Below are 18,290 nucleotides of genomic sequence, written 5' to 3'. Positions count from 1 at the left end.
TGATTTCCCTGTCAACACCCCTTGTTAGTATTTTTAATGATAGTTAGTATTTTATTGTATTCTATAGTTAGTATTCTTGTTAGTATTTTATTTTAAGTATTAGTAATTCCGGATGTTACCTGTCGTGCTGGAAGCTGGTCTATATTACTCCAATCCAAAAGAAGGGAGGCCTAAATGATTTCACTGGAGAACGACCAACCCCAATAACCCCAGTTTTCTCGAAAATATACGAGAGTATTTTAGCTAATTGGTTAAAGGCAGAGATTCTTGAACTTATTCAACAGTTTGGAAACCCGAAGAAGACATCTGCTTCACACTACCTTGTTAGTCTTCTTGACTCAATTCTGAAAAACCTTGAAAACCCTGATACACAGTTGGATCTTTTATCGATTGCTCTCCAAGAACCGTTCGATCTAATTGACCACAATATCCTTGTACATAAACTGTTGACTGACTTTCAAGTGAGTCCCTTTTTAGTTAAAATTGTGCCTAATCATTAACAATTCGTTCTCAAGAGCTTAAATATAAAAATGTTTATTCCGATCCCCTTTCTATCCTTTGTTGTGTCCCCCAAGGAACCCTGATGGGTCCCATTTTGTTCCTTGTAATGGTTAATAGCCTCATGACTGGCCACACAGAACAATGGAAGTATGTGGACAACCTGTCTGCACTTGAGGTTTGTCGACGAAATATTAAGAGCTCAAATATGACACTACTTGACGATGTCACTCAGGAGGCTTCTTTGTCGAAGATGAAAGTTAACGCTAATAAATCGTCAGTGATGACAGCTAATTTTTTAAAATCACCCCCTTCTTTCACAAACCCCATTCCTCCCAAAATCGCTGTCACATGCATTAAACTACTTGGGGTGACAATCATTGCTGACTTGAAGTTGGATCCCCTTGTTCCTTCTATAACTTTTGTTAAAATTTTCTTACCCCCCCCCCCCCTAAGGATCTTCTTCAACTTTATTGTTACTTTTATTCGGCCAATACTGGAGTTTGCTAGTCCAGTGCGGCATTTCGGTCTTTCTTCAGAGCATATTCATAATATTGAAAATTTCCAAAAACGAGCACTTAGAATCATAAATGGTGAAGGGAAGGTTCCATATCATTATCTACTTGGTAAGTTCAAACTCACCACCTTGGCCGAGAGAAGGAATCTCCTGTGCCTTCGTTTCGGTACCAAGACCCTGTCTGTTCCTCGTTTACGTTCCACCATCGCCGAACCCTGCTTCCCGCCCGCAACAGACCGTCTTGTATAAAATCCCCAAAATACCTCAACTGACTCCCATCCCCGCTAAACATGAAAGATATCTGAAGAGTTTCGTTTCGAGTTTTGTTGAATTGTATAATAGCCGGGGAAATTAGTCATTAATTTTAATGCTATTTATTTTTTTTTTCTTTTGGACTTTTTAACTAAATGTTGACTCTTTTATGTTTGACGTGAACGTCAAGTTCTTTCTATGATATATATATATATATATATATATATATATATATATATATATATATATATATATATATATATATATATATATATATATATATATATATATACTAGTGCTTGTTTGACGTAAAATTCAAATTCGGCAACCATGCTGTGATAGAAATTTTAATAATAAAATTCTATTCTAATACGCATAATCTCCAGTTTTGGCCACAAAAACCAGGGGTTGTTGGATCAGTAGCGGTTGCTATCAATAGTGACAGTTCATCTCTTATTGTTACGAAAGGAATAAGATTCAATGACACCACCACACCATAAACAGTACTGCACTGTGAGATTTTTGGAATGTAACAGCACCTCAAGGATTACTAGTGAGTTCTCTTTGCTTCGAAAACGAAAATGTTGCGCATTGAGGAAGCTATTAGGACAAAAATGTCCCTAGTCTGAAAAGATGATTTTTCAATCAAATCAATAGAAATCAATCATCGTATGCATCAGCGTATTCAAAGCTTTGTTGGATATTCGAACAAATAATCCTCAAAATAAGCCCAATTTAGGTTGATAACTCGATTGGTTTACTGGTAACTCGATTGGTTTACTTTTTTTTCAAATTTTAATTGGTGTCTACAATCCTTTAATTGACAGTATTATTTGCTTGGTCTGGATGGCACTGGTTGTCTTTTTTTTCTCAGAGACATAACGTAACATAAAAAACGTAAACTGTAAGAACAGAAAAAGTACAAGTACTTTTTTTTTAAAGCAATAAAAACTTTTTTGCTGAAAAGTACCATGTCCTACCTTCGTCGTCAGACTGAAACATTCCATCATGCGATCGGGAACGATTAATATGAGCCATGCGGGACATCGATGATGAAACAGCAATAGTATAATCAGGTGGCCGACGGGGGCGGACTATTACTGGAAAGAAAACTACACATTGATCAAGTCACAACACAGAAAGCACAGCCATGAAGCGAGGGCATTCCATGCACATTAAACACGAGAACAATATAATTTGGAACAATCAGAAATTTTTTTACGGTGTCACTAACACAAAACAAATATTTTACAGTATGGCAAAACAGGATTTCCAAAAAGACAGAAATCTTCACGCGCCAACTCCACAATCACGAATGAGCCTTACAATAATAACGATTGGGCTGAATTTGGGAGAAAGAAAGAGAGAAAGAGAGAAAGAGAGAAAGAGAGAGAGAGAGAGAAATCATAAGTATCTTCAGGGTTTGTGGGCACCTAGAGGCCCCTCCTCCTCCTTCATATTTCTGCCATAACAAGGCAACAAGGCAAAAAACAGACATTAATCTTAAAAACAGGCCCTACTCTTTTGAAGGGGAGGAGAGGGACAAAGGAGGGCAAAGATTTAAAAAACAAAATAGGTGAGTTGTAAAGAAATACAGAAAATACATGGGAATTTGAAAAAAAGCATTTAGAAAGGGTTCTACTTTTTTGAAGGGAACCAAAGATTCGAAAAAAGCGAAAAATAGTTGAATTTCAAAAAATAAATATACAAAGAAATATATTGGAATTTGAAAAAAAAGGCCGGGAATGGGCAGCTTCAAAAAACCCCACCTTGTAAATGTGTCTGTCCCGTAGTACACGTATTTTAAAGTTCATTACTGTTACTTTTTTCAATAATATTTGAATATAATCATTCTCATGCAAAACTTTCTACTGTTAAATCATGCCAATTTAAAAGACAAATTAGAAACAAAGAAAATACATGTCAGGTCTAGAAATATATAAATCGTACAACAGAGGAAAAATTACCTGGTATTTGCCGTTTGATAGTAGGAGATGGTGGTCCAGGGGGTATGTGACCCGCAAGGGAGCTGTTCGACCGTGATTCAAATTGTGTGCAATAGCCTTGGTCATTATCGCTTCTGTAAGAGGAGGTACTTGGGTTGTGCATCATCATACCTCCTAAATGAGGAGGAATACCACTCCCATCATTTGAATTGCAAGCTCCTAAAATTACCAGAGAGCAGTTAAAAAAAACAAATATCTGTGTTATGACGAGTTGAGTTGAACACAGAATTACGGATAAAACAGGACAGTTCGGGGAGGCGAGAGGAAGTGGTAGCTTTGATGGCAACAGAAAAATTGTAAACTTGTACATAATATTTTAAGAGAAAAGAAAGAGTCTCGCCTGAAAGAACACAAATTCACATGCTTAGTTTTCAAAAAAAGAAAACAATTAAAAATAAACAGTGATATAGTGTTTCTTCAACTCTCTGGGGCTACTGAACAGACTTGTCCCTGCTTCATTTTTATTTAACAGCTCATACTGAATGATGCTTTGGTGATCGCACAATTCACGCAAAACAAAATTTTATTACCATGACCATTAAATTTGAGATCTGGTAGAAAAGATTGATCTTTAACCAGCCATTGTCTTTTACGGATGATGTTTTCATAGGTGAACTATTTCTCATACAACCTTTCTTTGAAAGATTCCATTTTTGTCTCGTGAGAAAAGGCTTTTGGCAATCGACATCTTATTAGTCCTGTTGTTTTCACTCAGACAATGTTGTACCCTTACTCCCATTTTTCCAGGTGGCGGCAAACATTTGGTTGCGATGCATTGAGCTTCTCTGCTAACTCTAAAATCAATTTCAGAGTTAATTACAATGGTTTAACGAAGAAAAAGAAGTGAAAGACAGAGAGAACTTTCCTGCTAGCTCTCTTGTTGACTGACAAGAGATTTTCTTCCGATATTGATTGAAGGGCATTCTCATTAAAGTCTGAAGGGCGACCAAATCTTGGCTCGTCTTTCAAGCTCATGTCTCTAGAACCAAATTTGATAAACCAATTTCTTACTACCAAAGCAGTTATCACTCCTTCGCCATACGCACTGTATAACTCAGCTATTGCCTTGTTTAAATTCCAAAGCGTCCCATGTGGAAAATTTAGTTTTTTGTATTCGCCATTTTGAAGACAATAACTCAAAGTAATAAGTGCACTGTAAGGAAGCCGCCCAAACACTGACCAAGCCCTATCTGTGTAACAAAAACAAAAACTGGTTATCCGAGAATAGCCCATTATGTGTGATCAATTGCGGCCTCGCCGCCGGACCACGGCACTCGGCACGCTTATATACATGGATTCTCATAGTCGCTTGTCTTCTAAACGCAGACGATTTGAGCCTTTTCTTGATGTCATGATCTCCAAATGGACATTAAATTAGAAGTAATATCTTTGTAAAATTACTTCTTTTTTTTTATTGGACCTTTAACTTTTGCCTCAGTTTGTCTTTTATCATTATGAAAGACATATCGTCGAGCCTCTGTTTCTTCTAATTGTTTAGGTGGGGGGACAATTCCTTTTCTTCCAACGGTTTATCTAATTCAGGTTTTTGATTTTTAAAGGTATGGTAGGCATTGATGACCATCTTTGTTTCTTTTAATTGTTCAGGTGGCGGGACAAAACCCCTTCTTTTGCCTCGACTTTTCATTTGTCATTATGAAAGACATATCGCCGAACTTTTGTTTCTTTTAATTGTTCAGGTGGGGCAAAAACTTCTTTTTTTCAACGATTTATCTAGTCCAGGTTGTTGATTTTCAAAGGTATGGTAGACATTGATGACCTTATCCATGTCAGAATCCAAAACCCAATCATCATCGCTATCATTTTCAATTTGTTTGGTTTGTTTTACCTCGGCTTGTCTTTCGTAATTATGAAATACTTATCGTCGAACCTTTGTTTTTTGTAACAAAGGTAAGGTAGGCATTGGTGACCATATCCATGCCAAAATCCCAAACCCAATCATCATCAATATTATTTTCAATTTTGACACGTTTTCGATTCTTGCTGTCTAGTTTGATTTTTATTGACTTGTTCACATGCTCGGTGTCACATGACTTCTAACCGCATGTGTCTGTTCTTCATTTTTTTTTGACTCGCTCACAAACTCGGGTCGCATGTCTTCTAACCGTGTGTGCCTTTGCTCTTTATTTTCATTTTTCACACGCTCTAATGGTTGTTTTCGCGTATCTTCTAACCACCCGTGTCTTTGGTTTTCATTTTCATTTTTGACAAGTTTTTGATTTTGATTACGTTCGACAATTTAGTAATGGCCTTTGCTTTAGCTGCCCGTATTGGTGCTGTCGCAATTGATGGTGCAAATTTCCGTTTTTTAGGCCTTCCATCAGACATTATAATATATAAATAAGTGATGCGCCGGAAACTCAACAATCTTATTTATGCTATGCATGATATCATATAAGAAAATGCTTACATGATGTCATATTATGTCATGAGAAATGCTTATACGATGTACTAGCATAGTACATGACATTATTTACAAAAAAAAACAAAATCAAGGCTTTTAACGGATTTTCTCAAACTTCTGACCTACCTAGATTGTTTTTTTTTTTTTTTTTTGTTTTGTTTTTTTTTGGCTAAAATACCCCCGGATGCCAATTTATATATATATATATATATATATATATATATATATATATATATATATATATATATATATATATATATATATATATATATATATATATATATATGTAATAAATAGTTTCTTAGACAACATTGCCTTTCTTTTTACAAATAAAACGAAATGAAAATGTAGAAATATTTCTCCGCCGACAATTTATTTTTATTTATTTATCTATTTTACTGAAAACAGGAGAAAGCCATAGGCTTGTCGCAGTATTTCCCTCGGAAATCCTCCCCCCCCCCCGGGGAAATTCGCCTAAAGATACTGGAATAAAGCTGTATTAAATTAATACTAAATAATATGTGGTGACCTAACAGAATGAGCTTCAAGCCAAAAAAGAATATACTAAATAGACTGTGCAGCTGATGATGGGTTTAACGAGGAAAAAGAAATGAAAGAGTGAGAAACACTGGTTCTTAAATGATATTATTTGGTAATGCTTGTACAATCTAAATGCAAGTAAAGGGTTTTATAGTCTGGAAACGTTTAGCCATATTGAAACAGCTATTTTACACTACAATACAAAATGACTTCTATTATATTCTTTTCTTCTTCATTTTAGATAATAAATTTCAAACCGCTTTAGAATCCAACTCTGTTTTATAACACAAGATTTTTTTTTTTCAGAGTACACACAAATTTACGTCAGATATACTAACTTTTTAGTGTTTAAAGTATGAAGCAGCCCTCTGTCACGCCAAAATTATATCTAATCTAAGGTTTAAACATTTTATTATAGTTCTATCAAATTTTATCATAGTTGAAGAATCAGGAAGATCGAGCATTAAAGTTTGATAAAACAGAAGTGTTTCGAAAGAGTGGTCGATGCTACATTTATATGGATAAATTTATTAAAACCAAGTATGTGCGGGCATCAATCCATCGCTAATTGTAGAAAAGTATCTATGCTCTGATCACGTTGACTCTTAAAAGGGCACTAGAACTTCTGATTACCAATCCAATGAGTTCTCTCCAAAACATATAGTATTTAAAATATGAAGCAGCCCTCCGCCACGCCAAAATTATATCTACTCTAAAGTTTAAACATACTAACCTTTGTACACTTTTTTCATTGGTAGGTTTGTCAGACTGGTAACACTGCTACTTTCAGCACTCAGATGAACAGGTAACGTTGGTGTATCAGAATGTGAGCGTTCATGAGATCGTTGAAGTTCTCTACCTCGTCGATGAATGTTTGGAGAAGGGGATGGGGATAAAGTGAGAGGATTATGCGCCGCTGCTGCTTTTGGCGGCTGATATGGTCTGGTCTTGGAAGGCTCACTGCAAAAATAAATATAAAAGTCTTTTTTTTACAAATATTCCTTTTGGTCAAGAAAAATGTCAATCATTCTAGTAACCATTTATAGGCTAAAAATGTTGCAAGCAAGTATGCACGACCGGGATGGTTTGGAGGGTGAGGGGAGATGTTTGGGGTCCATGCAGAGTAGTACTGTTTTAATTCTACGCAATATTATTTTTTTGGCCAGGAAAGGGAGTAATCATTGATCCTGTTCGACAACTTTTCAAGATTTTGTAGAGGCTCAACAGCTCTCCGAGATAAATCCTCGGAAGAGAAATTACTCCTGCAAAAAGCTGCAACATCACATTACTGCTTCCCTGTATATTTTGAAAACGCCAGATACGCCCATTTATCTTAGACACAATGATATCTTCATGAAATTATGAAATTAAAATGAAAAATTCATCTAGAGACATTCCCTAATAGACACAAAAAACATAAAACTTCTACTAATAGCTCAGAACATCAACAATCCACCTGAGGCCACCACAGCTACACACGCTTCTCCTCTCTTAATCTACTTAAAGCTTCACTCTTTCTACCGCCAAGAAATCCTAGTTTCCTTTAAATTATTTCTTACGACCTGTCCTACTCCATTCGTGAACGATCCGCTTTTCGTTTGGCACACAGCTTAGATACCAATATACAGTTATGAAAACTCGATTTATTTTTGGACACAGTGCGCGGTAGCAATGCTAGCCGCTGGAGACAGGAAAGTGGTAGTGGTATCTAAACTGTGTATGCAACAAAACAAAATTGCGTTCCCGCCTATGGTGTTGTAGTACGATCTACGCGTCGGAGCGCGGGCTTGAAGGAGGCGCCAAGTTCAGAGCTCTGTTCCAAAAGCTTCTCATGGGCAAGATAGAAGTTTTCATAGCTGTATATTGGTATCTAAGCTGTGGGTTTGGCCCTAGATAGTTGGCCGAAAAGGATGAGCTTTGGTGAAATGTCATCCTTCATCCGCAGAACGTGTCTATATAGCTCAAGAAAGTGGCGTAGAAACACATTTTGCGCACAGCAAGCTGTTTGAAATATGGCCAATCAGATGGGTACCCAAAAGAATCTGTGCACAATTCTTCTGGAAAACACCAAACAAACCTTTATCTTTCAGTTAAAGCACATTTCAACGTTGTGGCTTTTTGAGGTCAACTCAACTTCTGTAGGGAGATGGGGAGGGGAGGGGTGTATCAATTGTTGTCGTCAGGACATCTACCTGCAGAGGCTACTCAATCTCTACCAAACTTGATGTGGGGCAGCAACTAATGTCCTAGCCTCTCTTGTCAGGGATATGATACTATTCTCACCTTCATTGAGAGGGGGAGATACCCAGGTCACAGTTATGAAGGTAAACATCAAAACATGTTTTAAACCAAAACTAATCGAAGGTGAGGGTGAGTTTCCTAATAACAGATTTTAGGAATTGAGGGGAGAGGAAAAGGGGTCCCTAAATTCTTATCATAAGCAGATTTACCAGAAGTGGACATCAAATACCAAAAACTTGGTAATAACTAAAATCTAGGTTCATGGCTACGACTTTTTTGGTCTGTAGTTGATTGAACCTTTATGGATGGGTATGGATGTAAAAATCATTTATTATAAGCATAATTATTAAATGGGTAGGCGAAGTTCCAAGTTTCTTCAGAAAAATTTATTCAACACCTATCGTTGTAGTATCGAGTTTCTGTACTCAATCTGACCTCTGAGTAGGAAGGACTAAATGTTTTTTATCCATAGGAATAACCTATTTGATCTCAATTGTAGGGATTAACACTTAAGATTTTATTGTGCTTTGAGAGGGTTCGAACCCAAGGCTGCTCTCCAAGTGTGACCCATGTAATACTTCGCGGGACCTTGGCGCCAGATGTATTGTTAGACTTGGGCTTCTTTCAAAAACGTGTATGGTATATCCCACAATCTGAGGTTTCGAATGCATTATTAAATATACAACCAACTAAATAACTGATTAAATTTACCTTAACGCAAGCATTTTCTTAACTGACTGCGGACTAGCTGCTCCAAATTTTGGACCTAAGGGGCCACCAGCTTTTCTCCCCTCGCTATTGGCACTAGTGGAGCTAGTTGTACTTGCTGTGCTCAAAGTAGGAGAGGGGTGTCTCTTCCTGTGCGTACTTGTCAAAATTCCTGTATGTCTTTCAATGGACGAGACGGTTGTATTATGTGCTGAGTTGTGACTCGAGCTACCAGTAGGCGGTTCAACCTCAAGTGACATCAGGCGTAGTTGCTCCTCGTCGAAAATGACTTTCATTTTGGACAAATAGGCTTTGACTCGACGAACCATCTGCGCCTGAAAAAAAAATGAGATAGCAGTCATCTGCAAGGTCTCAAATCACCCACGTAAATTTCAAGGACGGGTTGCTAAAACATACGATTGGAATTTTAGGCCGACTACTTAACATATATATTCGTTTGTGTCTACTTACAATAAAAAATAGAAAAAAGCGGAGTACCAAATGAAAAAAAAGAAAAGAAAAACTAGTCCATTAGTCAAATCACATAAACAGTTGAGTAAGTGCTACATTGTATAGTTTGCTAAGAGATCACATTGAAGCTCTCTATTCTAGATTGATCACCATTGTCGGTGGTTACCGCCCATCAAAATCAACCTTGATAATATTAACAGAACAACCTTAATCAGTAGGAAGTCAATGAAAAACTATATGAGTTACTGAGTAAAATGTAATCAAGAAGAAGCATAAGATAAAAAACTACCCTCAATGAAAAACCATGAGTTACTGAGTAAAATGTAATCAAGAAGAAGCATAAGATGAAAAAACTACCCTCTATGAAAAACCATATGAGTTACTGAGTAAAGTGTAATCAAGGAAAAGTATAAGATGAAAAAACTACCCTCAAATTTAATTTGAAAAAATGTAAAAACGTTGTTCCTAACTCTTACCTCTTCAAACATTTTCTTCTGATTGGGAAGAGTAGTTGACTTCTTCCGCCTTTTAACAGTGCCAGCAGAAAGACAATTTCCAGAATGTGATCCAACTGCTGCAGTTAATTGATTCATAGCCATCATAGCCTTGAAGAAAGAAGGGAAATTTAAGTGAACAGTATTATAAATATTCGTCAAAATTAACACACTTAAAAAATGCTTCATTCATAGGAATAAAAAAATAAAAAAAAGTTTGGGACAACTCTTACTTTGTCATCAGGATTCCTAGCCAATTATCCTAATATCAGAAAAAGATGATAATCAAAAAAGGATGAAAAGCAACTAACAAGCCCCAACTAGTCCTAGAAACCACCATTTGAAACAGTAATAAAATAGCAGTGTGATAAGAGACTAAAAATAAATTCATTTAAAAGAAAAAGAATTATTCTTGTGACTGCCTTCAGAGAAAAGTGCGCGCGATGTTAATCATTTTAGTTATTAAAAATGAAAATCCGACAATTGATACAACCTAATAAGAGAATGATTGCCTAAAAGCTAAAATGACCAACTTTGAAAAAAATTAAGATAACTTAAAATGGGAATAAGAAACAATTTTTGACAGTAGTAACTTAATTATGGCTTTTGACTTTTTTTCGTTCTTTTACTTTTGTTTTTCTTAAATTCTTCGTTATTGTGTTTTTTTTCTTGTCAATCTTTCTCGCTGAAATATGTATTATCGTAAGCTTTTTTGGCTTTAAGTTCTTTTAAGTTAGTCTTTCTTGCTCGCGGCAAGGATACGTGGTTGCTCCTTAGATTTAAAAAAAAGAAAACGACAAATTTTTCCACACCTTAAAGTAAAGAGTGATGCCAAACCTCCAACGATCAGAGATTATCCTATCCCTAAGATAACGTAACCATGAACCACACGTTTCTTAGAAGCAAGGATAATATTTGCATAATAATGCTTTGAGAGTAAAGGGATTCATTTACGCGTTTGCTTAGCATAATAAAATAGTACAAACCCAAAATTAAGCTTGACCTCCCATTCATTTGGCTCAAATTCAACTTTTATTTATCACAATGCTTCAATATATTCAAGGATACTGTTTTCAAACTGCTGTTTCCTCAATGAGGAGAGCTAATACACACCTTATATCTCTTATACCTTATACCTTATACACCTTATACCTCAATGAAGAGAGCTAATGCACACCTTATACCTCTTATACCTTATACACCTTATACGTCAATGAAGAGAGCTAATCCACACCTTAGACCTTGCCAATGTTAACAAGCAAAACTTCCGAGAAATTTTGAAAAGGTATTTATACAGCATCATAGTCTAAGAGACATTCTGTCACGGGGGAAAACATTAGCCCTAAACACATAAGCATCTTATAAAAACAAATCATATCAATAACAGCTATAGAGTTTCGCACAGTTGCTATTAGCTGTTGTCAGCTAATAGCATATTATTTTATGGGGAGGGAGTGATCGAAAGCCTCAAAAAAGTTTTTTAGGTCCATATTTTTCTAATTTTCCATGAGAAGTGATTTCAATTTTCCAGATGATTTCAATAAAAATTAATATGAATTCAAACTTAACCTATAACGCTCCTCCATTTGGAAGAATGTATAAATACGTCTTAAACATAGCTTGAGACGTAGTCTCACCTTAGGACACTTACTACAGAAAGGATGATTTAGAAAATATTGATTTAATAGAAAAAAAAAAACAAGTATTGGTACTTGTGTATTATAGCGGCTACCGTTTTGTTCTTGATCTGTTGTAATACCGATTTCTCTGTGTGCACTTGGAGATACTTAACTTGACTGGGATAAACTACTAAATAACCATAACATAACCATAGATGTGGTTTTAAAACAAAGAAAAATTTATAAATAAAACAAGTTTTTTTAAACGAAAGAAAAACGACTTTAAAAGTATTCTGCTTTAAGCGAATTATCTTATAAATGAGGAGGGGGGAGGCTGCTGACAACTTCGAGCCCCTACTCTCTACTGTAAATTTTGACCAGGCCTTTCTATTGAAAACAATTGAGCGTGCAATATTTATATCCAGCTGATAATTATGTTATTTACTGAATTCTTGGAACACTCTGATATATGTAGGCCTATAACAAAGGTCTATCTGCATATCTATACTTTGGCATAAAGAGTGTGAAGTCTATGGGCGGAGGGGGGGGGGGGGCTAGAATAAGCTTTATCTGTCTTCAGTTTCAATGTGGCTTGTCTTAAGTTTTAATATTGCTCTTTAATTCTATTAGAAACATTTTTTTTTATTTGACTACCCAAAGAAGCGGCTATAATTTCAGTAAAGCAGTTTAAGTGATGCTTTAAATACCTGTGAAGGTGTGTGTCCTCCAAGTTCAAGCATGGTGAAGAGGTCATATGGGACAGAGCACATTTGTGATAAAGTTCTGACCTCCTTTGCAAGCATTCGCAGTTTTTCAAAATTGACCAGACCATCAACGTGCGTTTCATTTCCTAAGTGAATAAACGTCAAATCCTTGTTCACTACAGGATAAAATGGGATCTGAAAAAAAAACAAACAAAAAAAACACATGTTGAAATCCCAAGTGTCAAGAAATGCATTAAAATTACAAAACAACCAAGCGTTATCAATGCGACTAACTCTTAGAAAACAACTATCTAAAAAAGAAGGCTAAAAACAATAAAAGAACAAAAAAAAATCTATAAAACAAAACAACCTAACGTTAACACTGTGCGACTAACTCGTAGAAAACAAAATTCTACCAAGACGTTCTAATTCCTCGAAACAAAAGAAAAAGGACCCAGTGAGTAACTATCTAAAAAAGAAGGCTAAAAACAATAAAAGAACAAAAGTATTTTTACCACTGCATAAACAGGAATTTATATTTACATACAAATATTTCATTAATTTTGATTACACACTTATCAAAATACTAGAATTCAGTATGAAATTAATGTTTGTGCTAACACAGGTCTTTTGAAGAATATTTAACCGATGAGTTAATAGATCTGGATAATATTATTCAGTGAGCTTAATTCAGTGCCATTATTCAATGATTACGTTAATTTGTTGTTTTGTCACTTTGTATTCTGTGGAAGCAGGGCATTGAAAGCATACATTTTGAAAATACAATTTTAAGTACCATTGGATATTGAAAATGAAATATCATTGTTTGAATTAGTTAAATGGAAACTTATACAACTATTTGTATTTTATAAAATACAGGAAACAAAGTAATTTCACCATTAATAGAAAAGGCCTTCCTTTGCAGTTACGCCGTTTTTGGTCACAGCGACCATCAAATAAAAAAACGAAACGTGGTTGAAATAATCAGCAAAGATAAGGTAAAATATATGTCGCCAAACAACTCAAGGTGCAGAAGGACCTGCACCTTTGAAGTTTTAGCTTCAAGGTAATTCCCTTCTGTTTTGAGGAATAAAATAAATTGCTAGTTATTGTAGATTACTGAATATAATTTTTTTTTTGTATACCACTATAGTATTGGACTGTCATGATTTGACGAATGCAAAATCTTTCACTTGTGATAACTTCTATTGTTATATAGATTTAGCATACTCCCGTCTTTCTGAAATTATTTTTAACTTTTAGATGAAAATAAATCCAGGATAATATAAAGACAAATATAAGATAAGACAAGCTAAAACTGCTCGGGAAAATCTGTTACGACTTATCCATATACTTTTGGCGTTTTTTACTTTTATGCTCTTAGTACTTCAATTTACTTTACATAGCACTATTGTGGGCATCAAAAGTGTGATTTAACAATTATGGTGTCAAATTTATGCTAAGGATAATAGGGTAAATTCCCACAAAATCTTGTGTTAACAATCGATAGTTCCAGACGCCCAACGTTGATCTTGGAACTGAAGGGCAGGAACCCTTGAAGCAACGAACTCTCTCGACTGTCTGAACAAATTCAACCAGACTAAGCGGCTTATTAACAAAGAAGATTCAAAGCATTGAAGAGGATATCTAATGATAGTGGAAAGGAAGGAAAATTGGAAACGAACGAGCATAAAGTTGATATACAAATAAAGAGAATGTTATATAAATTGAAGCATAAAGACTTCTTTATGTAATTATAATTTTGTCATCATATTGTTCTTTTTTGTTTTCAACAAATCAATTCGTTTTTGTTTTTTTTTGCAACTACCAACAACTTTAAATTTGAAGCTTTAAAGGAAATTTAGGGCATAGGAAGCGTCTCATAAAATAATTTATTGCAGTCAGAATAAACTTCCACGATACAAAAGACAACTTACGATTGGAGGTTGAAGGTTATCTGAATTGACTAGATTCCTGTATTTGGACATGTTCCGACTTGGGTCCATTAGCTCTTGCATTTCCTTAAATAAATTCTGATACTTGGCAGGCAAGCGATCCCACGTAGCTCTTAGTCTGGAAATGAATTATATAAGTCTACAAATTTTCGTCTCCTCTTGTGAAGAACAAAAGGTTGGACAGAGATTAGAGTTTCCACAAATACAGTTTTTCAGTTATGTCTACAAATTAAAATATACAGCGGATATACAGTAAACATTTGAACATTTAGACGTGTATCAATAGTACTCTTAAAAAATGAAAAATTTACTTATGAGCTTGGTATAGATATATGAAAAATTATGGCATTAAATACTTCTAACCAAAGATAATAAGTTAATCAAACAGAGAAAATCTCGCTAGTTATTATTAAAATTCACTGGAATACTCTATTTTATTCTGCAAATGCATTAGATCACCCTATAACTTTGATTTTGCTCTCGTGAAGAATAAAAGGATCAACAGGAAACAGCGTTTCCACCCCAGTCATAGCTACAGGTCACAAAATGCAGCGAATATACAATAGACATTTGAAAATGCAGATGTTGACAGTACATTTTAAAAAAAGTGCAATTTATAGTTAATCTTATCAAAAAAAAATATATTATCAGATTTAGATCATCTTTTTTGGGGTTGGCTATTATTAGTTTAGTTGCTACATTTTTGTTTTGCTGTAACTCTTCTTGAACTTGAAACTGTATATCTAGTGATCTTAACTTTTTTTTTTCTAATAACCTGATTCACGGTGCCAGGCTACTAAAAATTAGGGTTTTATGTGCCACTACTGAGGCATTAACCTAGGTTTCCCTCTAGAGCTGTGTCTGCTACATTTCCTTTCAAAGGAATCAGCAGGTGGGTTGTCGGGAGTAACACCATTCCCCCAGAAGTTAAAAATGGAGGTGCTGCGCCCTCGACTTCTGAGTGCGGGGTGTCTCCTTCTGTGGGTAGACCAACCATATCCATGTTGTGCCTTCTATTCAAAAGACTATATGAATTGAAAATTAGTTGAATAGGCCATTCTAGATAGATTTTTTTTGTTGTTAAAAGTAGTGTTTCAATGATTCCAACCCGCTCTCGAGAAAATAACAAGATAAGTGGAGTGAATCTTCAAACCCATGCTCAGCCTCCTCCCAAAATCTCAGGAATTCTTCGGCATTTATTTTATTATCCATATAATGCTAAATTTTTCTATTTCCAGTTTTTAAGACAGCGCAATTTATATTGTTCCACCCAAACTTAAAAGTTTTACTAAGGATCATATTACGAAAAAAGAACTTCAATATCACAATTTCTCCAAGAGGCTATCCCCATGATCAACCCAATTTGACCTAGATGAGACGTGTTTTCGACTAGTGACCTCTCTTTCTGCCCAAAAATAAGTTACTTCAAAAATAAAGGGAATCTATAAAATATAATACAATTTTTGTTTTACTGCAGAAAAAATACAAAATAGAAGAAATCTTTGAAGAAACTAATATTTGCACACACGTCTGCAAATATACGCGTGCGCACACAGAGACACTCATAAAGCACATTGCAAATTTATACCTTTTCACTTACAAGCAGAACAAATCTAAATTGCAGATGCGCATCAGGTACTTCCACTTTTTTGTTAGATTACTCCAACAGTTCCTTTCGAAACAATAATAATACAAAAAAGGCTTACCTAGACACAGCTCCATGACCAAGTCCTGAAATTATTGCAAACATTGAGTTGAAATTTTTGCATTCCTTGCATTGCCTGGCAATTTTAATGAACTGTTTTATAATCTTCATTCGACGAATGGTATTCGGCTCAGCACAGACTTCAGTGACAACCCAAAACATTTCCCGATTCACCAACTAAAATATGATCAAGAAATTGAAGAACAAACAACAATTCAGCCAAAATATCAAATTGCAATTAATTATTGAGCCATGCAATATTTTAGTTGAAAAATAATTTAGTTTCTAGTTGCAAAGATATCTGAGCACTTCGATAGTTTATTAATAGAGTTTAAAACTAAAATATCGGTTGAGATTTACAAAATAGAGGGTACCGAAAAAATAGTGATCTCTAAAGATAAACAGAGTGTCCATCAGAGCCCTATAATTCAACAGAAGATTCCTAGAAGTCAGGCATGTCAATTAGGAAGGGGGCTAGGGAGAGGGCAATTGCCTCCCAGATATTTTGACCCCCCTCCCTTTTAAGAAAGCTAGATTTAATCAAACTAAATATAATCGACTCACACAGCAATGCTTTTGAGTCAAAGGTAATTAATTGGTTATGTTTTCTTTTTAAAATAATTTAATTTATTGATTAATTGAATTGACTGATTGCACAAATGATCGAGATATTAATGATACGAGTTTTTGATATAGATCAAAAACTAAAATATGATCAAGAAGTTGAAGAACAAACACCAATTCAGCCAAAATATATAATTGCCATTATGCATAAAGATGCAACAATGTCCAGTTGATGAACGATTTAATTTCTATTTGCACAGGGATCTGAGGACTTTGATGATTCATGAATAGAGTTTCTAAGACAAACATCAGTATAGAGGTTTCCAAAATAGAGTGTTAAAGCTGACGATTCTTCAAAGGTAAAAAACAATTAAACTACAACATTTTATTATCATTAAATATGAAGCCTTAAACTATTTTAATTGAAGAAAGACAACTTTTTCTTCCTTAGAGATATCAGAACTTCTACGAGTCATGAAGAGAGTTTGATTAAAACATAGTAGAGAGATTTCCGAAATCAGATACTAAAACTGAGGGTCACCTGAAGTCAAACACAGGGTCCCTCAAGGGGGTTTCCCAGAGCCCTACTATTTCACACAAGACCCCGTGAGGTTTTACAAGAAACGATAAAATGAACCCAAAATATATAGGACAAATTTGAAAGGGATATGGTATATATTGTGCGGGGGTTCCTTTAGACATGCATTATATTTTAAGGAATTTACAAGGCTATAAACTTAGAGAAACACTTTTCTAAAGCGAACAAATCGTTTTACACTAATTAATGGAAAATAAGAAGAAATATAATAGAAAATTTCCTGTTCTAAGAAAAAAACCACGCGTTTATGTTTGAGATAAAATATGGCCTCATGCATGTACAAAGGAGGAGAACCTTGTGATCCGCTCCCTCTCCTAAAACAGTGCGATTTGTACTTATTTTCAATATATTTCACATATATTTGGTGTTATTTTTTATAGTCACAACAGCCCAAGAAACAAATTGCTATTTTAGTCCCAATTCCTTACATAGAGTATACATATAATCAATATAAATGTCTTGCAGAGATCGATATAGTTGGCTATATTTACCTCAAGGGTCGCCACTCCTTGAGGGAGAGTGCCTTTGAAACACGGCAGCTTTGAAACACAGGCCACTGTTTCCAGGCGCTACTTTATCCATTGAACTGTCATATCCATTTAATGGGTGGATCCGACCTATACTACGATCAGTTTGAATAGCTAGTGGTAGCAGTTTTTTTTTCTCAACTAAATCTTACCGTACCTTAACGGAGAGTTACTCATTGCTGCACTGTCAATTAGTTTTCAATTATTTACCTTTATTATTTCATCTTAATTGCGTGCATTTCAATCGAAAAATCAAATACCTGTTCAAAAGGTGTACGGAGTATATATTGGGTTGAAAGATCCCCCCCCCCCCACCACCACACCCATGCATATTGGAAAAGTGATTAGAACCACTTCTTTGTTTCTTTCCAAGACTGCTTATGAAGAAAAATAAGGAACTTCATCGACATCCTTCTGAACAGGTCAAAATATGAGAAAACTTAGTCTAGTTATGAGTTTACATTACAGA

General features: G+C 35.1%; 1 protein-coding gene across 1 annotated transcript in view; it reads right to left on the bottom strand.

Moving 5' to 3' along the window:
• The window catches only part of LOC136036691 (rap guanine nucleotide exchange factor 2-like), a gene marked incomplete in the record, with an annotated part of 209,413 nt that overhangs the window by 10,278 nt on the left and 180,845 nt on the right, over positions 1 to 18,290 (bottom strand). The window contains 8 exon segments of the mRNA XM_065719002.1: positions 2,248 to 2,367; positions 3,235 to 3,432; positions 6,969 to 7,195; positions 9,188 to 9,519; positions 10,132 to 10,260; positions 12,476 to 12,667; positions 14,410 to 14,545; positions 16,134 to 16,309. Of these exon segments, the coding sequence (XP_065575074.1) occupies positions 2,248 to 2,367; positions 3,235 to 3,432; positions 6,969 to 7,195; positions 9,188 to 9,519; positions 10,132 to 10,260; positions 12,476 to 12,667; positions 14,410 to 14,545; positions 16,134 to 16,309 (1,510 nt within the window).

This window comes from Artemia franciscana, chromosome 15, assembly GCF_032884065.1.
Source record: "Artemia franciscana chromosome 15, ASM3288406v1, whole genome shotgun sequence".
NCBI classification, from domain to species: domain Eukaryota; kingdom Metazoa; phylum Arthropoda; class Branchiopoda; order Anostraca; family Artemiidae; genus Artemia; species Artemia franciscana.
This window is presented reverse-complemented; position numbering and strand designations above follow the sequence as displayed.